The following is a 26,790-nucleotide window of genomic DNA, read 5'->3' on the forward strand; positions in this document are numbered from 1 at the left end:
ACACTTAAGTCTTGAATGTTCACATCTAAAGAAATGTTTTACATGCTAACTTTTTTTTTTTCCCCCTTTTAAACACCAACTAGGAAATAGTATATCAACCAAATTGGGTAGGTTAGAACTAAATTTACACCCACTAGACAGAATCTTTGATTCTTTTTACCATATTCCAAAATGGGCAGTGAAGATCTAACAATAAATTACATTAACAACTGTTATGAGTATGTTGCTCAAACCCTGTCCTCAAGGCACCCTAAGGATATCCATGCTTGACACAGGTGATTTAATTAGTACTGCAGTCATCTGCTCAAACATAATTATTCTTAAAACCTGTACTGTTAGGGTTCCTTGAGGAAAAAGTTTGGGAAACACTGTTATAACAGGTTCTCTCTATTTTTGTTAACAGTTTAATTTTACCTACTTTTTCCCATATAGATTTTATCCTGTGACCCATTTAGATTGCTACAGGACAGCATGTTAAACAGACGCCATTTAGTATGGCCTCAGGCATCACCTACCATGTGACTAATCCAATTGATTGCAGAGTGTGACTGATCAGCAGATATATCTGCAGATGATGGTTGTTCACACACACTGAACAAACATCTGCCATTAGGCCTGGGGTCCAGTCGCTCCCCCTCCCCAGCAACCTGACCGCCCATACACACAGCACAATGTGCAGATATATCTGCCATCGTCTGTGCAGCACAGTCGACGCAATATGTCTCAACGACGTAGATCACAGACATATCGGTGGTACACATTGACAGACGCACACACAATATATTGGTCAATATATCTGCCAGTGTATACCCAGCATTAGACGTTAGCAGCAGCAACACCCAAGACAATTGGATTAGCTGTGACAACATGACAGCGTCAAATAGCCACCTCCTATTGAAGGAACTGCGAAAAAGTGACTATGCAGCCACCTCCTTTACTCACATCATCCCACCAGGAAAAAGATCACCTTCAAACCCAAGGATACGCCCCTCCCCATCCCCACATCCTTCTCAGGCATGCATACAGGGGTATTCAATATGAAACGAAAACATCGCCATCTATGCGTGTCGAAGTTTTTGCCGCACATCAGAGCTTTTGATGGCGAAAAAGTATCGCGCGCGCCCCCGATTATACACGTATTCAATATGAAATCGCCGAAAACGGCACCCAGAGAATGTGAAATCAGCGAAAACTACGCTGATTTTTTGGGAAATCACCCTAACACCCCCAAAAAGATGCTCTGACATGGGGGATCACTCTGGATACCCCCGATTAGCCCTGCTGAAGGTTTTTGGGGGTCTTTAAATGGGCTCAATAGCTGCTATTTTGGGGATTTGGGAAGGTGGTGAAGAATAGTATTTACAAGTTTTTTTGCTGAAAATAAGTAGTCCCAGCAAATTTGGGGTACTTGAAAATGGGGGTGAGCATATTTAAAAGTTGCTAAAGTGATGTTTTAAAAAAACGTGAAAAATTCTCCTGCCGCAAACTCCTGCAATGAAAAAAACACCTGGGGCATACTTGGCGACCCCCCTAGATTGTAGTTCGCTAGTTTTTAACTTTGTACCCCAAAATTTTTTTTTCGCCCCCAAAATTAAAGTACTTTTTTTGGGGTCTTCTGAGGTTTTTTTTTTAAAAAATTTGACACAGTTTACCTTTGGGGGACTGTCTGAAGGTTGCAGGGTGTTTTCCGAAATGTTGCACCCCAAAACCCCAATTCTGCACTTTTTTTCGCCACCCATTCCTTGGTGATAACTTTTCGCACCGGCGAAAAGTTTTCAAATTGAATACGGTGTAAAAGTAAAAGCGGCGAAAATGACGTCATCCGAGCGAAAACCTTGCAGAAACTGTTTTCGCTCCCTACCGGCACCCCCAGTGCCCTGTTCGCACTCTAGCGGGAACCTAGTACATGTACATTGGGCGTAGACTGGGTCAAATGTTGCCAAGCAGTGTTCATTCTAGCATCCTCACCTGTTAAAACCCCTGCTGTCCTCTCTCCTGCCTGGGGTGTTGCTCTCTGCTCTGGTGCTTCTAGCACACAAACTGCTGAATCGTTAGTGCGCCAACTGCTGAATGCTTAGTGCGCTAGATCCACCAGAACAGAGAGTGACACCCCAGAAAGGATAGTGGAACTGCACGGGTTGTGACAGGTGTTGGGTGCTAGAATGAAAACTAACCCAGTAAGGAGGGCACATAGTTGTGAGGGTCTTGGGGGTGGTGGGAGGGGATGCCCACTAGGTGGAAGTGGGCATGCCAGGCGCATATATATATATATATGAGTATGAGGGGGCTCTAGGCTGGTGTGTATATATATGTGTGCGATAAGTGGCTCTGGGTTAGCATATAAGACTGCATAAGGGCTCTTTATTGGAGTAGTTAAAAAAAAAAAAAATGGCTTGAAATATTAACGGACTGTAACCTCATTGCAGTTTTGGACACTCCCATGGCTAGGCTTCCTGGTGACACCTCTAGTCCGGGAATCCAGGCCCCTAAAGTTTTCGTTTTCCTAATTTAGGATAATTCACTAAGTAATTTGTAATGCTGGCCATACACTATACAATTATCGGGGCGATCCTGCCGATATCCGCGGATCGCCCCGATAATTGTACTGTGTGTGGGGGCGACCAAGATCAAAATATCGATCGGTCTGGCATGCCGAATCGACCAGCATGTCGGACTGATGCGATATTTGCAAGTTTGTAGTCGGCCGCATCGGGCGGTGTATGCGGTCACTGCCCGAGCGACCAACTTTTCCCCCAGTTCTCTGCATGTGCATGCACTCACCTTTCTATCCCCAGCGACTGCAGAGCTGAGCCGACGAACTTCCAGGTAGACGCTGTTCACTTCCGGCGTCATAGATTAGTTGAAGTCTAGGCAGTGAGTAGTTTGGTAAGACAGTGCTGTTCTGACATTGCAGTCCCGTGAGCCAATCAGCGGTCGCGCTGACTGTAGAGCGCCTGCTGATTGGCTCCGGCTACTGACAGTTCCCACGTGGTGTGACTCAGCCCACGTGGGAACTGTCAGTTGCCGGAGCCAATCAGCGGGCGCTCTACAGCGAGCGCTGCCGCTGATTGGCTCACGAGAGCTGCCATTCGGGAGCTATGTGTATGTGTGACAACACACATACATATAGCTGTGTTCCGTGGATCGGGTAAGAACGTTTTTTTGTTTTTAAACACCCATGGATGGACTGCGGAGACCAGCGCTGGATGTAGGGGAGTATGAAATCTTTCTTTGTAGGCCCATTTTTTTTGGATATTCTACGTGGAGAAGGGGATAGAACATCTGGTATAGGTAAGTATGTGTGAATGGGTAGGTGTATGTAATAAACTTATACTGGGCACGGTGTGTGTGTTTTGGATTTTTTTTGCCTATTTATTTTACAGTGAAATTACACGTGCCGCATGTCTGCTGGCACTTGTAGTTCCACAAGTGCAAAATGGCAGGCATGCTGGCACTTGTAGTTCCACTGTAAAGTACAATAGTACTACATTTGACCCCCCTATTACCCCCATACCCACCGCTCCAGGGGTATGGGGATGAGCCCCAGGCTTCAGCGTAAGCCTGTGGTGCTCGGGAGAGGGGGGACCCTTTTTTGGGGGGTCCCCAACTCCCCCGAGATCACCGGCTTGCGCTGACCGACTTGGGGTGTAATGCTTTGGACCTGGAGCCCCGGTGATTGGGTCTCCGGGCTGTGGCATTACACCCCGGTCGGTTGGGTCTGGTGCTGGTCTTAAATATAGGGGGTACCCCCACTTCGTTTTTGCCCCCTATATTTAAAAACCAGCACTAGTGCCTGCAGCCTGGTGTTGGTTTCTAAAATACGGTGGAACCCTACACATTTTGTTCCCCGTATTTTTAGAAACCACCACTGGCTGGCAAGCCTGGGGCTGGTTTGCCTTTTGGGGGGGACCTTATGTCATTTTGTTTTGTAAATATTTGCTACTTTTTTTTACAGGTTCAACAAAAACGGGAATTTTCGGGAAATATTCTAGGGACCCCCCTAAAGATGTTTAGACATGGGGGATCACTATGGGTCCCCCATTTATAACTACTGAACGAAGTCGTGGTTTATAATTGCCGCGGCAAGTGCATAAATGCGACTTTGAAGAAAGTGATGCAGAAGAGCATTTAGAATTTTTGGGGGGCGAAAATAACTATGCCCAGCAAATTTGGGGTACTTGAAAATGGGGGTCAGCATATTTTATAGTTGCTAAAGTGCAAATTCTTTTGTCCCTCCCCTGTGAGGGAACAAAAATATGTCAGAGCCTGGCAGATTTTTGTTTGAAAAAATCTGTTGGTTGTGTTAAAATATCTGTCAGTGTATGGGCAAGATATCTGTTGCTTTTAAATTGGTCTGTTGGTCAGACAGATTTTTATCTGTCAGTGTATGGGCAAGATATCTGTTGCTTTTAAATTGGTCTGTCGGTCAGACAGATATTTTTATCTGACAGTGTATGGCCAGCATAAGTATTATCATTATTTAGCAAATAAACAGAAAAATAAATAAATAAAACCTCAAGGTAACAAATTGGTCCCTGTGGTAAGAAAACTAGGTATCCTGTCTGATAATCCGAACAATATATTGTGAGTACATCGGCAATTCTGCACACCCGATATGTTGGTGAACAACGTCGTTCACAGATCTATCTGGTCAGCTCTGCAGCACAGCCGATCATCTGAAAGACATATCGTTGCATCTGCATGTGTGTATGGGCGAACGGCACCTTTCACACAGGTGTAGTGGGAACTGGTCCGCCGATGCTTGGAGAGGTCACCAAGTGCCGGAAAATCCAGAAATCACCATTCTGTAAACGGAACCCAGGTCGAACAAGCTTTTTTACAAAGGTCGTGTTCCAGTGTTAAACCCTGCAAACTACAATGGCTGGATTGCCGGGTCATACGATCCGGGAATTCAACCCTAGCCCCTTTTACACCTAGAAGCAACTGGGGTTAACCCGGCAATAACCCAGGTTTTAGCTGTGGTGTAAAAGGGGTAGTAATGAAAAACATTCACACTACTCAAAATAATAAAAAAAAGCAGTTATCAGACTGATAACATCTCAGTGGGTGCTATTGAGGATTTTAACATTTTTTTGGTACTTCCATATCTTTGCGGCCCCCTGCTGGCTACGCTACTTACGTAATATGTGGGGGCGAGTTTGTTTGGCTGGTCATATGCGACGAGTGTTCGGCGGCTAAAGAAAGGTAAGCCTGACTTGTATTAGTACCACAAACAACGCGGGGGGGCACAAAATGGGGACAGAGCAGTGGGGGACAAAACATACATACATACATACATACATATATCTCGAGTCGTCGGCACAGAAATACAGTAGAGCGCGGCATCGAAATACATTAGCAAGAGTCAGTATTGCAAGCAGTACAGTACCTTACGTAGTGGCTAAGTAAGTTAATTAGCGGGGGCCGCAAAGATACGGAAGTACAGTTTTGGTTTTTTTATTATTTATTTTTTTATTTAGTCACAGCTGACAGAATTGAAAGAGCAAATAAAATGAAAAAAAAAGTATTTTTCTGGCTTACCCAAGCACATTTTTCATTACATGAAGTTAATGCATTCAATAAAGATGTCCTCATCTATACAGACACAAGACAGTGTTATTGAGCACACTGCAGGTTTCATAAGGCTCATTGTACATGGCTGCTTATACTGTAGCTGACAAATTCTGCCCATGGAGAAAGTACCAAGTATGTAAACAGTCCCTTTCCCCTTAACACAACATTAGGAAGAAAGTGGACAGGAGAAGACAGGTCATGTCCAGCCACTGCCTGTCCGTGTTTCATCATAGGTTGCAGTAAAAGGCCAAAGTTTCTTCATATAGATTATCTCTTTGTAAATCTCCACTCCCTCTGCTTTCAACTGAATAAATCAACACTGAATGGTTAAAACTCATTTTGGCATATACAGGCTGAGTGTCCCATATCCAAAATGCTTGGGACCAGGGGTATGTTGGATAACGGAATATTCCGTATTTTGGAATATTTGCAAATCATAATGAAATATCTTGGGAATGGGACCCCAATATACACACAGAATGCATGTATGTGTTATATACACCTTATACACACAGCCTGCAGGTAATTTTATACAATATTTTCAATAATTTTGTGGCTCAAGCAAAGTTTGTGTACAGAAATGAAATTCATTTATGATTCGTATACACCTTATACACAGCCTGAAGGTAATTGTATACAATGTTTTTAATAATTTGTGCCATAGACAAAGTTTGTGTACATTGAACCATCAAAAATTTAATTATCTCAGGTCATGCCAAAATTATTCTGTATTTCGGAATATTTGGATATGGGAGACTCAACCTGTACAGTGAGAATATTTATAAGAGACATGGTTAAGTCTACTACAATCTGTGCATGGTCTTTATTGTGCAATATTAAAATAAATTGACACAAGAGAAGTTGATCAACATACATTTCAACACATTTTGCTTCCCTTTTCTCACTTCTATAACCTCTTTGAACAGGCTCACATACTGGCATGTAATAGCAGTCATTTCCTGCAGGGTCTCAAGCATCAGATGTAAAAGCTGCAACAAAAATGTAAATCAACGCTTCTTAGGGGGAAGATGTATCAAAACGTGGAGAGCGATAAAATACCAACCAACTTATTCATTTTCCAAACAGCCTATAAAAAATTACAATTAAACATTGATTGGTTGGTACTTTATCTCCATTCGATCTCTCTCTAAAGTTTGATACATCTCCCCGTGAGAAAATTGTGCCTTATATAGTTAAGAATTTAAGAATACCACCTTCATGATCAGCAAGACATCTCTATGGCTGAACAACTATAATACATTCCTACCAATAAGAAACCAGTCACAAACCTCTTCACTTGTCAAGTTATCAGAACCGATCTATAGCAAACCCAGGGCCTGATTCAGACCCGCTCGCGAGCGCTATGCGCTCGCAAGCGGGTCGATGGTGGCCCAGTGCGCATGCGCACGACTGAGACGACTCCGTCGTACGCATGCGCGAGACCCAGATAGCGACGGGCAAACCATTGCTCCGGGTCTCGTACCAAAGGGGGCGTGCTGTCGATGTTGAGTGACAGCACGCCCCCTTTGGTGGGTGGGCAGGGGGAGTTGCTGCCCAAACGGAGGCGTTCCCATGTAAACGCCTTCGTTTGGGGGCGGCCCCACTGACATCACGAGTGATGTCAGTGGGAGAGATTTCGGCTCCGAGAGAGCCGAAATCTCTCTGGGGCTTGCGGCAACGACACCCTACCACAAGGGTCTTGTCACAAGCCCGATGGTCTTGACTATCGCGACCATCTTCCTGGCTGCTCGCTACAGCTATGCGAGCGGCCAGGAGGCCGTTCTGAAGAAAAAAAAAAAATGCCCAGCCCTGATCCAGAGCGATAGCTCTGGCAGAGCGTCCGGCTGTGAATCAGGCCCCCAGTTCCCAAGGAACAATACATGTTCGGCAGTACTTTCTTGTCTTAAGGACTAATCTCAAAGCTATGAGAACATCACATGCGGTAGTTGGTAGGATGGAAGAATATTTCAAATGACCGACTGACCTAAAAGGGGAATCGGTATGAAATCTTGATGCCGGAAGCCTGAACGCTGAAGATCCCGACAGGGGTGGAAAGTATACTATGCCTACCCCTCCCCCACCTCCCCCCCTGCCAACACTAAGGCTCCCTCTTTGGTGCCTAAACCTAATCTCCCCCGAGGGGTGCCTAACCCCCCTCCCCATAGCCTAACCCTCCCCAAGGGGTGCTTAAACCTAACCCCCCATCCCCGGGGAAACTACGATACTTACCAAGGTCCAAACACTCGGGATTCCAGTGTTCGGGATGCAGATGCCGTTATCCTGATCTCCTTCAGGATATCAATGTTGGCATTTTGCCGGGCGGCGGGATTCCAGCGGCCGGCAATTTAACTACATCATTTAAGGTACCACTCCCAGGTACCATGACAGAAGGAACAGAGGGCCTGATTCAGAGCCGCTCGTAAGCGGCCGCTCGTTCGCTCATCTGTGCATGCGTATGGGTTTTAGTACGCATGCGCGAACCAGTCAGTGCGGTCGAAAATCGTGTGCTCGCAAATAGTGAGTGCCTGCCAATTTGAGTGACAGGATGAGGCGTTTGTGGGTGGTAACAGGGGAAGGTGCTTGAAAACGGGGGAGTGGAGATCCGAACGCAGGCGTGCCAAACGGTCAAAATGGGCGTTTTAAGGGTGTGCATAATTAACAAAGCAGAGTCATTGACCACGTCACTTGGTTGTCTTTTAGCCTGAAATGCTCGCATGATTGCGGTAGGAAAATCCAACCACAAGCACTGCGAGCAGTTCATACGCCTTTTGATGTACTCGATTAATCAAATAAATAGCAGAGATGACGTAGGATGCGAGCGGCCAGGGGTCGTTTTTTCCAAAATAGTGAGCGCATGTTTCGTTCGCTCGTTCAGACATAGAGGCGTCAACAGACCGCAAAGAACGAGCGCTTAATTTAAATAGCCAGCCCCTTTTCTGAACGAGCGTCCGCAAATAGCGTCCGGCTCTGAATTAGGCCCAGAGGATGCACCAAAAGGACACGGATGTTTGCTCACATGCTGGATACAGCAGAACCACACAATTTATTTAGGTGCAATGTAAGATCTTTACCTTGCTGCAATAACCACCACAATCCTATATCACTCTGCCCGAAATGTCCGCACGTGCCGATCAGCCACACTATCACCAAATTGCCCCACATGCTATTTATAACCCTACCTGATAGGCTAGAACCCGCAGAGGGAGAAGAGGAGGAGAGTACGTGGTGCAGACTGTATTGCCGTACTCCTTCGTATTATGCAGCGGAGATAAGGCAGAAAATAAGAAGTCCAAGAGAGGGTGCGATACCCTGCAGCTGTGAGGTATCACTAAAAGACCTGTCCCATCCACAGATAATATTCTGTGGTCACAAATGATTACATTACAGGCCATTCTGATGATAGCCATTTTGCGGCTAGCGAGATCCTACCCAAATTAGGTCATTTTGGAAAAGGGCAGAGATGCCAGCACCATTCTAAAATTTATTAAAATAAATAAAAGCAGTTGGAGGGGTGACAGTTGGAGCTTTGGGGAGGGGGGAGAGACACTGAGCAGCGTGAGGCAGATAAAAGGATAAGCAGCTGAGAGACTGCAACAAGTACCGCTGAAATCAGAGCTCTAGTTACATAGGGGTCAATCCTATTATGTGCGAAGGGCGCGAGTTGCCGTGGAGACTGCGTTAAAACGCCAGCAGACAGACACCCTTCGCGGCACGTTCAGAGCCCAAATTCAATGAGTTTTTCTCGGAGCCCTATGGGCTGCGAGCAAAAAACAGCGAATCAGAGATGCCGTAAAGTGCAGCCATTGCCAGGATGACTCACACTGGCAAGATCATCGCGGCTAATAGGATGGACACCATAGTATTGTATGGCATCATAGAAGCCTGTACATACATTAATGTTTTCCCCTGGACACACCAATTGTTCATGAAAACCAAAGTGAACAATATCATTAATTAAAATAGTTCATATTAATCTTTATTGCATAAATTCCTGATGTTATTCCCTGTTAAGATTGTATTCGCTTGTGAGAAACAAATGTCTTAAAAGACTGATTAGGAACCACTATTTTAACTCCAAGACAGTTTGCACTGATGCATTTATCAAGCTGGAATAAGGAAAACACACCCTGATTTTTAACTAAACTGTTTCACTATAGTTATACCCCTTTCACACAAAGCTTTTGACCCTGGATATTGCTAGGGCAACCCAGGTCCTTGTTTGGTGTGATAGGGTCAACCTAGGTTGTGTGTCCTGGGACTTCAACCCTGGTCACCAGGATCGAACCCAGGACCGACCTGGATACAATGCAGACTGAAAGGGGGGACCTGGGTTATTCAACCCAGGTTAAGTTAAAAGTTGCTGATTGGCTGTGGATGCAGAGGCCTGCTGCAAAGAAGTTTGGCAAACACTGGTGCAGTGTTAACGGTGATGACCGGGAATAACCTTGGGCCAAGGTGCAGTGTGAAAGGGGTCTGAGCATCTGTGACATGGGTTGAAACAGTGTTCAATAACCTGGGTCAGAGCCAGAATTTTGGTCTGAAAGTGGTTTTAGTGATGCCCTTATACAGATGTGTCCACATACATCTATCCACCATGCGCTACAAGTCGCGCCACACAACACGGGAGCTCCGTGTGCCTCGGTAGTGCAGAGCGTCTGCAGGTGTATCTGCATGCGAAATGCTACGTTACAGCCGCTGACAGTGTAACTAACATAACATTTCACATGCAGATACACTTGCAGATGCATAGAGAACATAGGCATGTTGCATATCAGTTTAATCAGTAGAAACTGCTGAGGACACATCTGTAGCCTTACACCAATAGCCCTTGTCCACTGACCTCAAAATCCCACGCATGAACCCAGGATTTTTGTCAGTGGAAATGGATCAACCCCGGGGTCAGTGTCCCGATAATCCAACCCTGATAGCTAGCAGGGTTTTAACTAGGAAAAACCCAGGTAGGGCTAAGTGGAAACAGGTATCCCGAGTCCTTCTATCCTATTAGCATGGGGAGATCAGGATCAGACCTGAGACTTTAATGTAAAAGTGGCATTATTTTACTTCTTTATGCAGGACACTACTGTACAGTGGGGGTGATGTACTAAGCCTTGAGAGCGATAGAATGGAGAGAGATAAAAGGGGCCTATTCACTAAGCCTTGGATAGAGATAAAGTACCAACCAATCAGCTCCTGTCATTTTGGAAATTCAGCCTGTAAAGTGACAGTTAGGAGTTGATTGGTTGGTACTCTCTCTCTCCAAGGCTTAGTACATCTCTCCCAGTATGCTACAAACACATATGAAATTATTTTTTTTAGTAAAAGATTAATGGAAAGCAATTTTGAAACTCAAACATAGATGTGTCCTCATACATCTAGCCTCCTTGTGCGTTAAACAGCCCTTCTAATCGCGCCATGCCGTGACTAGGTAGCACCGAGCGTCTTTTTACCTTCAAATGCATCTTATTCACACAGTGATGCAAATAGATGGCACAAACAGCTTCTGCTAATTAAAAAGATATGCAACATGCCTATGTTCTCTGTGCGTGTATCTGCATACAAAACGCTAAATTACAGTGTTACAGCCACTGACACTGTAACGTAGCATTTCACATGCAAAATACACCCCTAGCAGTCACACACAGAACTAGGCATGCTGCATATCATTTTTAGCAGCAGAAGTGGCTTGTGCCATCTATTTGTATCACTGCATAAATAAGATGCATTTGAAAGTAAAAAGTCACACGAAAGATGCTCGGCGCTAACGAGGAACGCGGAGCTCAGGTGTTGTGTGGCACGAATTGTAGGGCATGGAGGATAGATGAGATGTACAGATGTGTCCACATACAACAGTCACTACCATACAGAATGGGGAACACATACATTAGATACAATATAAGCCAGTGATTCTCAAACTCAGTCCTCGAGACCACACACAGGTCACGTTTTCCAGGTCACCCAGCAGGTGCACAGGTGCAGTCATTACTCACTGAACCATTTTAAAAGATCCACACGTGGAGTTAATTATTTCACTTGCGATTCTGTAAGGAGACCTGGAAATCATGCACTGTTTGGAGTCCTGAGGACAGAGTTTGAGAACCTGTAATATAAGCTATTGTTTCCCTCCACTCTGAAGAAGACTGTTATATAGGACTGAAGTACAGTATCTGATGCAGCTTTTGTGCAGGGAACATTGTGCACAGATTACATAGTGTAGTGTTAAAAGAGAATAGCCCTTCCGCACACACATATTGAAGACCTTGGAATTGGAGTGAAATTAATAGCATCACTGTTACATAATATTCTTCACAAAAACTAAGGGCCTGATTCAGAGCCGGATGCAATTAGCGCTCGCTCGTCCAGAAAATAGGGGTGGCTATTCAAATGAACTGTTCGCTCTTTGCGGTCTGTTCACGCCTCTAGGTCTGAACGAGCGAACAAAACTTGCGGTCATTTTTTGGAAAAATACGCCCCCTGGCCGCTCGCATCCTACGTCATGTCCGCTATTTGTTAGATTAAATCGAGTACATCGACCAGCGTATGAACTGCTCGCTATTCTTGTGGTTGGTTTTTGCTACCACAATCTTGCGAACAGTTCTGGCTATAAAATAACCCAGTGACGTGGTCAATGAAGCTGCTGTATTAATTATGCACACCCATAAAACGCCGGTTTTGACCTTTAAGCACGCCTGCGTTCGGATCTCCACGCCCCGTTTCTCAAGCACCTTCCCCGGTTACCACTCACATACGCCTCTGTCACTCAAATTATCAGGCATTCGCTATTTTGCGAGCACATGAATTTCGACCGCACTGACTGGTTCGCGCATGCGTATAACGATCCGTACGCATGCGCAGTTGGGCAAACATCGCTCGAAGCGAACGAGCGGCCGCTTAGGGCCTGATTCAGAGCCGCTCATAAGTCCATTACATGTACTGTATGTCCTCTAGTAGGTTATATAAAGTACTGGCACATCTCATAGAAAAACACAAAGGTTTACAAACAAGCAACAGACATGCAAGGATCCTCTGTTTGTAAAGCGACACAGGTAACAAACATGCAGCAGAGAACTACGACTAATGGGATTGGTTATACAATCCATGATGCAAACCCTACATTTTATATCCTCAAACTACCTGCATTCTCTGTATGCTTGGGCATGATAAGGCTGTTTATAGACGCTATACCCCATCAATACATATACTTTAGGTTTACATTCTCTTTTTCTTTAAATGTTCATCAATGCATAAGGGCAGAAATGTGCATAGAGAACCATACATTTTTCTTAAATTGTTAAAATGGTTGAGAAATATCCTACTGCTCACTCAGCTTAAGTTCAGCTTATAATAGCTACAGTAGGCCTATGGAGGAAGCCAGTCCGCAAGAGAGCAGAGATAGAAGCTCAACTTGGTAGCAGTGTATAACTATTTGTGCATTGGTCGCCATATTTAGATGTTTTTCGAGGCATTGGGTAACAGGTTTAGTGGACTAGGACAGTGGTTCTCAGTGGCCCCCAAGTAGTCCCAACAGGCCATGTTTTCAGTATTTCTATCTGTTGAAATAGTATAATTACCTACCCAGCAATATAGATTAACTCACTTGTAAAACAATTCACTAGGAGTAATATAACAAATAACCACACCCCCTACCCAAGTCACAGCTGTACTTTAAGGTAAACCATGGACTCCAAATGAATAGTAAAAGGTTATTTATGAGCATTGCTGAGAAGGAGTAGCAAAACCATAGCAACCAGACAGACATTTGCTTTCATTATCTATTTTCCATTAGAGATAAGTCAATTACCAATTGGGTAATATACACTGCCAGCTACATGTATGCAGGGATTTAATCAATCAAGTAGAACTTTTACCACCATTTTTCATGTAAATGATCTTCTAATTAAGCAGATCATTAAAAGGATAGATACCTTCAGGAAGGACAGATTCTATTTTGTTTTGTTTGTTTTAAAAACACATTATTAAAATAGAGCTGAAAAGTAAATATGAGTTTTACAGTGACAATAATAAACACTGTACCGGTATTGCGTTCCAAAAGTCATCATTTGGTTCCTGTTTATGCAATCTTGTGAGTAAAGCTATCTAGACTTACAGAAACACAGGTAAATAAGAGAGAGTAGTATATCAAAGTGCCATTTTCCCAAAATATCCCCTGTAGGTGGGGTCATGATTGATAGACCAAAGTGATCATACACAAAACCCACTAGCTTCAAAAAGCAATTGTATACTCTCACACTACAACTACAGTCCCTTCATGCTGTGTTCTGCAGCTGAATCACCACCCCAGGAATTATTTTTAGACACTGATACATCAAACCTACAGAACGACATACTGCGGTAGATGGAACTCTTGTTTTGAATACATTTTTATGGATGGGCATAAGCAAAAATGATCACACACACACATATATATATATATATATATATATATACATACACACACACGAATGCAAGTTTATATATACACATACAGATGTATGAATGCAAGTTTATGTCACAATAAAGCATGTTGTGTAAATATCACAAGATACAAAACATATTACATTATCACAACTTGCAAATGAAACAGACCCATGTGACAAAATATAGGTATACCATCATCTTTAATAAGAACAGGCTACAGGCTAGGGGTGGCTATGCTGTGCACTGAAGGAATGTGTAAGGGATGTGGTTGCAGCCCAGGTGAGCAGTGCTATTAGCTACAGCAATGCTTCCTTAGAAAGAATAGCCTGGCTGCAGTGTTGTACAGGGAAATGTTGTCTAATGTTATTTTCTGCTGTTTTACAGCCAACAGTGAATCAGATTTAACCATTACTGTTTAAGACAAATATAAAATGCTTTACATACTATTAAAAATGAGTAATAATCTACACACACACGTAACCCAAAGAACTATCCAGGATCCATCCACATAATTTCCCTGATAGCAGCCCAGACTGACAGCTGGCTCTGTACAGTTACTTGTAGTGACTGACCAGCAGAGGATGTGCCCATCATCTCCATCTCCTGCAGCAGTAGGTGTCAGCCTGCCCTAGGCACAGAGCAGCTGCCAGCCAAGGGCAAACACTTACTTTTATGCGCTGCCACCAGGGACTTCCCATCCTTGATCAGCTCTTTAATGAACTTGTTGGTCTTGTCCAGCTCAGTTTCGTGCGATTTCAGCCTCTCCCTGAAATGCGGGCTGTCCAAGTAGCAATCACTGAACTCCAGTGGGGGCAATCCCATCTTCCGCTCTGTGGAGGAGCAGCAGCAATGACACCAGACGATTACAAACCAACTACTAGCAATGCATGGAAATGCGGAGACCGGAGAAGGCTCAGGACATGGTGCTGCTGGTAGGACAGCCGGGGAGGTGCAGTCATTGAAAGTTCCCCCCTGCACTGGGAGGAGCTCAGGGAGCGGGCAGCCGCTGCTGCTGGGGTGGATGAGGTAACACGGGCTGTGATGGCATCCGGCTCCCCGCTCTCTTATTGGAGGCAGGGGGAGAAGAGAAGCAGAGGGGGCCTCACTCAGATAAGGCCCTATGATCTCATGGACACTGTCCGCCGCCTCCCACTGAGGCGGCCGAGTCACCTCCCACCCATCCCGGGCTCTGACAGCCGCCCTGCAACGCCCACTTCCCTAATAACCCGGCCCAATTATTATAAGTGGCGCTGCTGTGGCTGATTATTACCTGCTCGCCCTGTCTATGTGTATGGCTACTAGTGACCTGTCCTGTGACACATACATGTCCAGTGTATTGTTCCTGGGAGGGTCACGGGATGGTTCTGTCCCACATACTGTTGTGCTTTCCTGTAACACTGAATGGCATGTTCCATGTGTGATCTCCTCAGCTACAAGTGACACTGACAGCAGCAAAACTGATTTTCACAGACCCTGCAACATGACCCCTTCGGTACAAGAGGCTCTGGCTGCTCCTGGATTTCCCTCCTAATTGATAATTGCCATCACCTGTGTTGAAACACTTCTCATCAATTAACTAGTCAGCACAGGTGAGGTGACTGCAATTATAAATGAGGTGGAAAGTCCAGGAGCAGCGCATTTTGTACCTGGTGGAAGTAAGGGGTCATGTTGGAGGGTAGGTGTTCATGTGTTTATCATGGTGGCATGTCTATTAAGGGTAGAGATGTGCACTGACCCTCGTGTTTTGGCTCTGTATCCCCCCTGGTTTTGGATCTGGTTTGGTTTTGCCAAAACCTCATCTCCGTGTTTTGTTTTTGTGTTTTGGGTTTGGATCTGGATTTTTTTTTAAAAAATCATAAAAACAGCTAAAATCACATAAAATGGGCCTATTTTTGTTCCTGGAGTATAATTAACCTCAATAAGCTTTATTTCCAGTAATTTCCAACCAATTTTAACCATCTCACAATAGTATTTGCTTCATCTAGTTAAGGCCAAAAGGTTGCATCCATCTAGCTGGCTGACTAAGCTAAGTGACACAGTGGGTGGCACTAACATGTGACAGTTCAGTTTCTAATTTCCAACACTGATACAGTGTGGGTTGGATACACCAATAGTGCACTTACTGTGACAGCAGTGTTGGCAGAGCGGGGTTGCTGACGGTGTCCTCCGTACATGGAATGGCGGTGCTGGCAGTGTCCTCAGTGAAGGGTACCGGTGATGTCGGCAGTGCAGGGGTGCCAGCAGTGTCTTAGTGCAGGTTTGCTGGCTGTGTCGGCAGTGCGGGGGTGCCAGCGGTGTCTTTAGTGCAGGTTTGCTGGCTGTGTCAGCAGTGCGGGGGTGCCAGCGGTGTCTTTAGTGCAGGTTTGCTGACTGTGTTGGCAGTGCAGGGGTGTTCTCAATGCAGGGTGTCGGCAGAGCGGGGGTGCTGGCGGTGTCCTCAGTGTGGGAGTGTCAGCGGTATCGGCAGTGTGGGTGTCGCTGACGGTGTCCTCAGTACGTTGTGCAGCATTGCAGGAGTGTCGGCAGCGGGAATGCTGCCTGTGGGGGTGTCGGCAGCGGGGGGTGTCGGCGGTGTCAGGTGGTGGGGGATAACGGGCGCCATCTTCTTTTTCTCCTTTGTGCTGTTTTCAATGGGCTTAACGCTGATTGGCTGAGCCGTGACAGACGGCTCTCTCAGCCAATCAGCGTTAAGACCGCTCAAACCAAAACCTCGCGACTCGACAGCGGGGTCGTGAGGTTTTGCCTCGGGTGAGGGCTTTGCTCGGATCGCCCCGGATCCCCGAAATTCGGGTGGGTACAGATCTCTGAGATCCGAACCCGCTCATCTCTAATTTAGGGATACGTACAGTAAAACCCCTTTTACACCAGAGCTAAAACCCGGGTTATTGCAGAGTTAACCCAGGTAGCTCCTTGGTGTAAAAGGGGACAGGGTTGGATGACCCGGCAATACAACCAAGGTAACTTGCGAGGTCTAACACAGTGAAAATGGCGCGATCCGGGTCATGGTGACCTGGATCGTGCCGCATGCCTGCTGATTGGCTGGCTTCAGTGGCGCTTGGAGATGACGTCATCTCCAAGCGTCCGCTTCAACGCCGGAAAAGTTGGGTCTCTGCAAACCCTGCTGTGGTGTGAACAGCGCCAACTCAGGAATATCCTGGGTCGGCGCCGGGGAAATTCCGGATCTGATCCAGATTGGAACCCTGTTCCAACCTCCGGGTCAGACCCTGAATTTCAGTATAAAAGCAGGATCAGTCATGTCTGCATTCAAAATGTTGACATTTAGGGACAGTTTGAATTAGCCGGGAGGTTTACCCGCAGCTAATTGCACTGCCTTGTGCTAACCAATTGAATGCCGATATCCTGCTCGTTAAGCCCAGGAGGGTGCCCTTAACGCAGATTTTTCCTCACAGCCTCAGGTGCTTAACGCAAAATGTATGAGTTAACGCGTGTTAGCTGCAGGTTTAACGCACAAGGTAAATCTAGGGGCCTCATTTATCAACGAGTTTTATTATTCACAACGAGTGATAAAACTCATTGTGTATGATAATGTTGCTCCAGCCAATCAGCTCCCAACTGTGATCTGTTGGAAAAATGACAGGAGCTGATTGGCTGCAGCACCATTTATCATACGCAGCAAGTTTTATCACTTGTTGTGAATGATAAAACTTGTTGATAAATGAGGCCCTAATATTTAAATAGTTTGGGGCGTTAAACCTTTAGCTTTACCCACGCGGTAAACACCATGGCTAATTATCAAGCAGTGAAAAACTTAGAGAAGGCGACCAGTGGAGTAGTTGCCCATGGCAACCAATCAGCTCCTACCTGTTATTTTATAGACTGTACTTAAGAAATGTTACTTCAAAGCTGATTTGTTGCCATGGACAACTTCTCCACTGGTCCGCTTCACTAATACTGCTTTTACACCTAAATCCTGGGTCTGACCCGAGGTTATTCCCGGATCGGTGCCTTTCTCACTACACACGGGTGCAATGGAACACTTCTCCCGGTACTTGGAGATGATATCATCTCCAAGCTCCGAGAAACCCGGAAGTCCCCATGCTGTAAACGGGAGCTGGGTCGAATGATCCGGGGAACCCGTTTACACTGCAGGGTTTCACAGGTTGTTCCCGTGTAAAACCCTGCAAGTTACCTGGGTTGGATTGCCAGGTCATTCAACGCGGGCATCCAAACCTGGCCACTTTTACACCAAGGAGCTACCTGGCTTAACCCTGCAATAACCCGGGTTTTTTAGCTCTGGTGTAAAAGGGGTATCAGTGTTTCACTGCTTGATAAATCCCTAAATCTGCCCATAGTATACATAGCAAGAAAAAGAAAGAAAACTCGTTTGTGGTTCACTCTTTTGAAAATAATAAAACATAACTTTTAATAAATAAAAAAATTGCTTACATAAACACATGCGTATTGTGACAAAAATGTAAAAGAAAAAAAAAGGGTACAGTTAGGTTATAATGTGATTGGAGAAGAATGAGTCAATCCAGTTACCTGCAAAGAGTGTCAGTTGCTGGGGGTGTGGCCTGACTGGTTTCCTGGGCAGCAGCATTTATTAGGAGCGCCTAACCTCCGCGCCTTCAAAGGCAATATACCGCGGCCCTTCTCCTCCCAAACGTTTCCCTTCACCTCCCTGGTGTGCCCGCTCTCCTCCTGCTCCGATTTCCGGACTTTGCTGCGGCTCTGCGGGACCCGGTAATTTGCGGCCTAGTCAACCTCCAGAAGCCGCGTGCTAAGTTTTGGAGCCCTGCCTGCATGACGTCATCGCCGCGACCACGCTGCATTCCCAACGCACTACCTCTGCTCCTGACTAAAGGAGCCCGGACACCCCCTATTCAGAAGTGTCTCCTCCCTGGATGGTGCAGTTATCCCTGGGGATCGACGGGGGCCGCCATTTTGATTGACAGCCTGCTCTCAGTGTGCCTGGACGCTGTCTCCTGGGACCCTGCCAGCTCCTGCCAGCTGTTAATGGCTCTCATGTCTCCTTTCTATTTCTACAACCAGGTTGGTGATTGACTGTGTATTTCCCATTTGCCTTCCTGAAAGGCTGTGACCCCCTGCATTTCCATGCTGTTCCAGTGATACTTTCTACCCTCCCCCATGCGACCACTGCAGCTCCTGCTCTCCTGATGGAATCTCAGCTACTAATGCCTTCCTAATGTGAGATACAGTATAATACTACATACCTATTTGCCGATATATATGCTTTTCTAGCCTATGTGATACAAGAATCCAGCATCTCTAAACCATTTAAAGGGTAACTTTTCCTTTTCTGACATCCGTACCTCAGACCTCTGAAGACCTTCATGCCTGCCAAACGAGGCAGCCTTTCTACCCTTGCTCCTCCTATTAAATTCGTCTCACAAAAAACCCCTGATGCTGTATCTGCTGTGAAGACCTTGGTAGCGTCCATCTCTATGGCTAATTCTCTATCTAATCTTACGACCAGCCTGGACCCTCCTATTGATGCACCGCTTACAGTTCGTATGCTCCATCAGATGCTCCAGTCGTTTCGGACAGCCCTCACCTCCGATTTCCAATCCTCTGTTAAACAACTATCTGCTGAGGTAACGAATGTGGGTGACCGCACTAATCATTTGGAAATAAAGATGCAAGAACTTGTGTCCTCCCATAATGACCTTGTCACTTCTCACAATTCTGTCTTAACGGAGTTAACAGCGGTCAAGGATAAACTCGCTGACTTGGAGGACAGATCTAGGAGAAATAATATCAAGATAAGAGGTGTCCCAGAGTCTGTGCTTAATGATGGTCTCCAGGACTTTGCTCTGACCCTTTTCCAGAAATTATTACCGTCTGCTGAGGTCCGTGACCTGCTAATTGACCGTATCCATCGCCTTCCTAAGCCCCGCACAGCCCCTGGCAGTTCCCCCCGCGATGTTCTGCTACGCCTTAATTTCTTCCATATTAAGGAGGATGTCCTCAGAGCTGCACGGATGGCAGAAAATACAGAGGTTCTTAATAGTCTCCAACTCTTCCCAGATCTCTCGATCCACAACATCAACAAACGCAGATCTCTCCAGCCCATTACTAAGGCTCTCTGGGATAATGATATTCAATACCGCTGGGGTTTCCCGGTGAAGCTCTTATTACGGAAGGCTGGCTCTACATTCGTCATATCATCTCTAGAGGCTGGCGCTAAACTGCTGTCAGAATGGAAAATTCCCATCTCTATTGCATCATATTCTCCAAATCCTCCTTTTCAGTCGGAGTGGACCCAGGTTGGATGAAGATTTCCTGGATATATACAAACTTTTTTGTTGCTTTAATGGCTGAGCTAAATGCATTTTCCTAGACCGAGTAGCTGTCGTTATGGGTCTCACACCAAAGGGGGCGTGCTGTTGATGGTGAGTGACAGCACGCCCCCTTTGGTGGGTGTGTTGGGGGCGTGGCTGCCAGACGGAGGCGTTTCCATGGGAACGCCTACCGTCTGGGTCCGGCCCCACTGACATCACTAGTGATGTCAGTGTGAGTGATTTTGGCTCTGATAGAGCCAAAATCACTCCAGGGCTTGCGGTCACCGAGACCCTACCGCAGGGTATCGTCGCAAGCCCGATGGTCGCGATGGTCTTGACCATCGCGATCATCATCATGGACGCTCGCATAAGGTGTGGGTGGGAACCCACAGCTATGGGAGCGTCCAAAAGGCCGCTTTGCAAAAAAAAAAAAACGCCCTGATTCAGAGCGGGCGCTTGTTTAGAGCGTCCGGCTCTGAATCAGGCCCACAGAGCGATTTAGAGTCTACCCTTCGATCTTTGGGATCTCAGTATCAGGCCCACCCAACTAGGATGTTGCGTAAACAATTGCAAGAGGTCCGATAGCAGCTCCAAAAATTGTTCATGCTCTCAGCCCTTACCCGTTTACGTCATAAGTTTTATACTGCCGGGAATAAAGCTTCTCGCCTTCTTGCTCGTAAACTCCGCGGCCAACAAGCCCGAAATAGAATCAAATACCTTCTCTCCCCCTCCGGTTCCAGGTGCCTTAACCCCCTTGATATTGCCAATTTGTTTTCGGAATACTATGCAAAACTATATAATCTGTCAGAGGACCCTTCTATTCCTCAACCCACAACCCCTATTATTTCCTCTTTTTTTAGATAATTTGTCCTTTCCTACACTAGACGCAAGTAGCCTGGCGTCTTTAAACGCCCCCTGGTCACTGGAGGAGATACAGTTTGTAATCTGACAACTCCCTAAGGGAAAGGCCCCTGGCCCAGATGGCTTTATAATTCTTTTTACTCTGAATTCGGAGGAGTCCTTTCCCCAATCCTTCTACAACTATATTTGGAGGCTTCCAAGACTGGCTCCTTTCTAGCCGAAATGGTGGAGGCACAAATTGTGACTATCCCGAAGCCGGGCAAGGACCCCTCCGAATGTAAAAATGATAGACCTATAGCACGCCTTAACACGGACATTAAAATCTATGCTAAATTAATAGCTAACCGTCTGAACCCACTGCTTCCTCAGTTAATACACTCTGACCAGGTGGGCTTCGTTTCTGGACGTCAGGCTCCCGACAATACCCGTAGGATTCTGGATTTGGTGGAATGGGCCTCATATAACAAATTACCATTACTTCTATCACTAGACGCTGAAAAATCATTTTATAGACTCCATTGGGACTATATGCGCCAGGTGTTATGCAGGTTTGGACTTTAAGGCAATATCCTCAGCTCCATTAATGCTCTTTATATAGGCCCTTCAGCCCAGATTTTTAGTAACTGTTTCCTCTCATCATCTTTCCAGATAGCTAACGGTACTAGGCAGGGGTGCCCTCTTTCTCCACTAATTTTTGTATTGGCTATAGAACCCCTTGCTCAAATGACCCGTTCATCTATTGATTTCCCTGGTCTTTCGGTAGGCAACACCTCTCATAAATTGTCTCTTTGCAGACGATGTTTTATATTTGTAACTGACCCGGAGACCTCATTGATTCCCCTCCATAATATTTTAAACAGCTATAGTGCTGCCTCCTATTACAAATTGAATACAACTAAAACAGAAGCCTTACCTATCAACATTCCCCCTTCAATTCTTCAATCCCTGAAGGGACGTTTTCCTTTTTCTTGGAAGGACTCTTCCCTATCCTATCTAGGTATTTATATCCCCTCTTCTATCCATAATGTTCACATCGTTAATTATACCCCTTTGCTGATACAGCTGACAACTTTAGCCAATGTCTGGATGAATCACGAGGTCTCCTGGTTAGGCCGCCTAGTGGCATTCAAGATGATGTTACTGCCTAAACTGATGTACCTGTTCCGTGCTATCCCATATGCAATACCCCGTAAGATGCTACAGCAAATGCGGAGACTGATACTGTCTTATGTATGGAAATGTAGAGCTCCCAGAATGGCCTATAGCCAGTGCCAGATTAAGGTCTACATGGGCCTGGAGCTGACCTTTCTGATGGGCCTATTTGTGCTGCCGCAGAAGGTGTGGCCAGCATGGTGGGGATCTGACTACCATGTGGAGAGCGAGGGTGACCAGTGCTGTGGGTGTGAGATCTACACAGGGGGTGTGGCTAGCACCAGCTGCCTACTGTCATGCGGCACACTGTGTGTATGCATACAAATGGTGCTTTTGTGATTGAGACCCACAGTATCAGGGAAAAGTGATGGGTGATCCTGTGTGGTGACTGGGAGGTGGAAAGAAATGCACACAAACCGGTTTGTGTAACGGGCGTGTTACGCGAGTGTCAGTGAGATTGGCTGTGTACGCAGACGCTCAGCCGCAGGCACAGGAGGCCATGGTCAGACGGAGAAACTGCACCTGCCATAGGGGTGGTGCGACTGATGGTGGTGTATATGGATGCACCACTCTGTATTACAGCGTGCATGGGCGCTTGATATTGCATTCGGCAGCACGAATGTAGACAAGGGAAACAGTTTGTAGTGACATTTGTATAAAGTGGCAGGTGGAAGACCACCAATAGACGCTCCTGCATGCGCTTCTCCATCTGACTCAGAATCAGGCCTTATACCACATTTTAGTACCCCCGGAACACACTATGTCACATTGTTTTACATCCTAGTGCCCCCGATGCAGATTATAGAGCCCACCGATATACATTATGCCACATTGTAATGTCCCCAATACACAATGCCACATTGTGGTGCCCCCACAACACACATTATGCCACATTGTAGTGTCACTAATACACATTATGCCACAATGAAACCCATTTTATCAGGGGATTTTCTATCTCAATCCAAGTTAGAACCCCCACCCACTCACAGCTGTTTTGCAGGGCATCAAATGCAATGCCAGCTTGTGGCTCACTGACAGCAGTGAGTGAGGGTAAACGGGGTGGTGGAGGATAAAAGTGTAAAAATTTGCCCAAGTATGTGCCCCTGAGGGTACCACACTCCCCATACTTACTTTAAATCCATGACAGAATGGAGCCAGAGAATGTTCACAACTGGGGCATGAGTGAGGAGCAGAAAGGGGTAGGACAAAGCAGCCCTATCTGTGCCGCTTCACAGAGAAAGGACATCTAGAGTCTGACTGAATATGGCAGGGGTAGGCATGGTCCAACAGGATTGTCCCCGCTCTGTGTCAGCGAGGTTCACCCTGCCAGCACAGCACCATCCTCTCTGCTCACAGACCTGCCAGTGTTTGTGCCAAAGAACAGAAACTCAAGGGCCCCATACATCTGCGACAAACCATCGAGTTATAGCGATCTTGCAACCCGGCATCGCAGGATCGCTGAAATCCAACATGTTGGATTTCACAGATATGCCGATCGCGATCAAAAAATGATAGATCGGTGACATATAACATGTAGAAATTCATCGATCCTGTGACGGATCGTATAACATCGATGAACGCCGGTCAGCATTTCCGACCGGCGGATCGGCGTTTCCGATCCCCTAGCTACATCTTAACACAGCAAGATCTATTGGCTATAGTGTTTTCTATGGAACCTGTTCATTTTGAATAAGTCACTACCCCCTATAGTTTAAAAGATGGGCTATAGCACGTAATGGTGAACACATACACATATATAATATACATATATATATTCATTTATGCATATATACATAATAGTTGTGTAAGGCTATCACATGTTCTTAATGTACAAACCCCAACTGTTCCCAGCCTTTGGATAGGGCCTTTGCTGGAGTAACTAAGGGAGCCCGGGGTGTGTTGTGAAGGAGCCGCGAAGGGGTAGATGGGGGATCAGGATGGAGACATGGCAGGGAGTGGGATGCATGGAGTCACAGTGAAGTTGGGGGGGGGGGCAGTTCTGGAGGAGGCCAGCAGAAAGATGGTGGGGCTGAGCAGGGGGGGAGACAGAGCTGGCTTGGTAGTCAAACTAATATAAATATATATATATATATATATATATACACATATTATATATATATATATATATATATATCACACACACACACACAAACAGTATCTCTCTCTATGTACATACACAACACATTATCCACACATTTATAAAACTAGATAAAAAGAACAATAATTTTTGTCAGAGGTTGCATACCTTACAGAAGCACTGACTGAGGCTCAGTGATCAGCAACCACAGGACATTCCTGATCAGCAGTCAGCGTCTCAGCTGCACTGCAAGATTGATACTGGAGAGACAGAATCAGGAACCCAGTCAGCTGGCCCTGTCCCCTTCCCAGAGATAAGTTCCTGCTTAGCGGGGATGTGGTGGTGGGAGCGGCACTCCCAAAATCGCGCGGCGCGGAGGAAGCATTGAGGGACAGTTAGTGATGCCTTCCTCCGCGTCTCATCTCTGGTTCACTGGCGTTTGAATAGCGGGTGGCGGGATCTCAGTGGGCAAAGATTCGGTCGGCCGCTGGCAGGCAGGCTGGTGCGGCAGTAGAAAAAAATAAAAAAACCTGGCTTCAGCAGCACAGCCGATTCTGCTGTGGGCCTATTTTGATGGGCGGCCTGGAGCTGCAGCTCCACCCGGCCCATTGATAATCCGGCCCTGCCTATAGCAACATGATTCGCTCTAGATGACAGGGAGGCCTTACCCTACCTGACCTAATTAGATACCACGAAGCAGCCCTCCTCTCCCAGTTTTGTGATTGGTTTCTCCCTCCCCACACTAAGCCCTGGGTGGACCAGGAGGGTGCCCTTTTTCAAGGATTTCCTTTATCGGACCTTCTATGGTTACCTAAACATTTACGACCACAATTCCCATTACTCCCCAAGTCTGCCCTTGATACCCTAAAGATATGGGATATTAGGCACCCGACTCACTTTAACTTTACTCTCCCTACTAGGACCGTATCCCTCCAAGCATTGGATAGTTTGTTTCCCAATCTTCATATGTCTTATTGGATGCGATTGGGTATTAAGTCCCTGGCAGATCTTTTTTCCCCGTCCTCTCTTTTATTGTTTTCTGATTTATGTGCCAAATTTAAATTGGGCCCATCGGCCTGGTTTTATTATCTCCAACTTCAACATTGGATAGCTCAATTAAATATTGGCCCTGCCTCGTTTCAGACAGCACCAAACCAGATTCTAAATAGGTTATCTAGATCCTCCTCTAATGGGGCCATATCCTTCTGGTATTTACTGTTATCCCCTGCAGATCTGATGACCAAATCTTCTGTTCAGCTTCGTTGGGAGGCTGATCTCCAACGCTCTTTTACATTTAAACAATGGGAATCTATTCATTTGTCTTCTTTCTCCCTATCTAAATGCACTAATCACACTGAAATGCATATTAAACTCCTAAACAGATTATATTTGACCCCTTCTAGACTACATACGATATGGCCTACAGTTTCTAAATTTTGCTGGCGTCTTTGCCACTCTGAAGGCACGATTTTTCATATTTTCTGGGAATGCCCCTCTCTGTGCCCTTTTTGGACAGAAGTATTTTCCCTCATAAGGGAAGTTCTCGGCCTCACATTACCTCTAGTTCCCTCTCTAGCCCTCTCACACTAGTACCCTCTCTCTATTCCCAAATCTGCTCGTTATGTTCTTGGTCATATTTTAATTTCCGCTAGGGCCACTATACATTGGAAGTCTCCTCCCCCCCCCCCCCCCCCATTTGCCAAAGTTATTACAAAAACCCAATTCCATTTTGAAATGGAGACTAGGGATACTAGTTATTCTATGGCTCCGTCTTCTCCTATTGTGAAGTGGTACCCATGGCATATCTATGTCACTGAAGGCAGAGGTGCATCTTCTACGAGACTTAGTCCTCTAGACCCATCCTCCCCTGGTAATTTAAATGAACCTCCCTCGGGAGACTCAGATGTCTAGTCTGCTAGATTTTTATACTGTAGTAACTGTTGGATATTTATGGATGTCCTGTTGCTGCTTTATAATTTGCATTGTTATATTTTTCTTTTTTTCTGTTTGTTTAACCCCTCCTTGCCCCCTTCTCTTCTTTCTGTATCCCAATTTTTTTTTTCTCTGAAAATTTTCAATATAAAATTTATTGATGGGGAAAAAAAAGTGTCAGTTGCTGTTGCTACAGCATTAAAATGGCGACACCGCAACTTGCACTCCTCACAGCCTGCTCTCAGCCGAATTTGCTCATTTTTGTCCGCAGCCCTATGAGGCTGCGAGCAGTTTTAAACGAGTTCAGGCTTTTGTTACCACGCTAACTCGCACCTGCGGTGTATTCGCGGGTAATTGGATTGCCCCCCTAGTCTCCACATGGACACCTGCTGTTACAGTAATCCAATTATATCACCAATGCTATAGTCCAAAATTTAAATTGGGCGAGATCACCTTGCTTATTTTCAACAGCTAATATATTTAGTACATTGCGACAGTTTAAGCAGCTCAGATTAA

General features: G+C 45.8%; 1 protein-coding gene across 7 annotated transcripts in view; it reads right to left on the minus strand.

Moving 5' to 3' along the window:
- Positions 1-15,239, minus strand: part of ARHGAP26 (Rho GTPase activating protein 26) — a 629,130-nt gene extending 613,891 nt beyond the window's left edge. For 6 of the 7 annotated variants that reach the window (XM_088444111.1, XM_088444115.1, XM_088444112.1 and 3 more), the window contains exon 1: positions 14,658-15,239. In XM_088444111.1, coding sequence (XP_088300237.1) covers positions 14,658-14,811 — 154 coding nt within the window. In that variant the 5' untranslated portion in view covers positions 14,812-15,239. The remainder of the gene's footprint in view (positions 1-14,657) is intronic. The other variant, XM_088444117.1, reaches the window with a different exon arrangement.
- Between the last annotated feature and the right edge of the window lie 11,551 nt (positions 15,240-26,790).

Source organism: Taudactylus pleione, unplaced genomic scaffold (assembly GCF_031769625.1).
Source record: "Taudactylus pleione unplaced genomic scaffold, aTauple2 ptg000349l, whole genome shotgun sequence".
NCBI classification, from domain to species: Eukaryota; Metazoa; Chordata; class Amphibia; order Anura; family Myobatrachidae; genus Taudactylus; species Taudactylus pleione.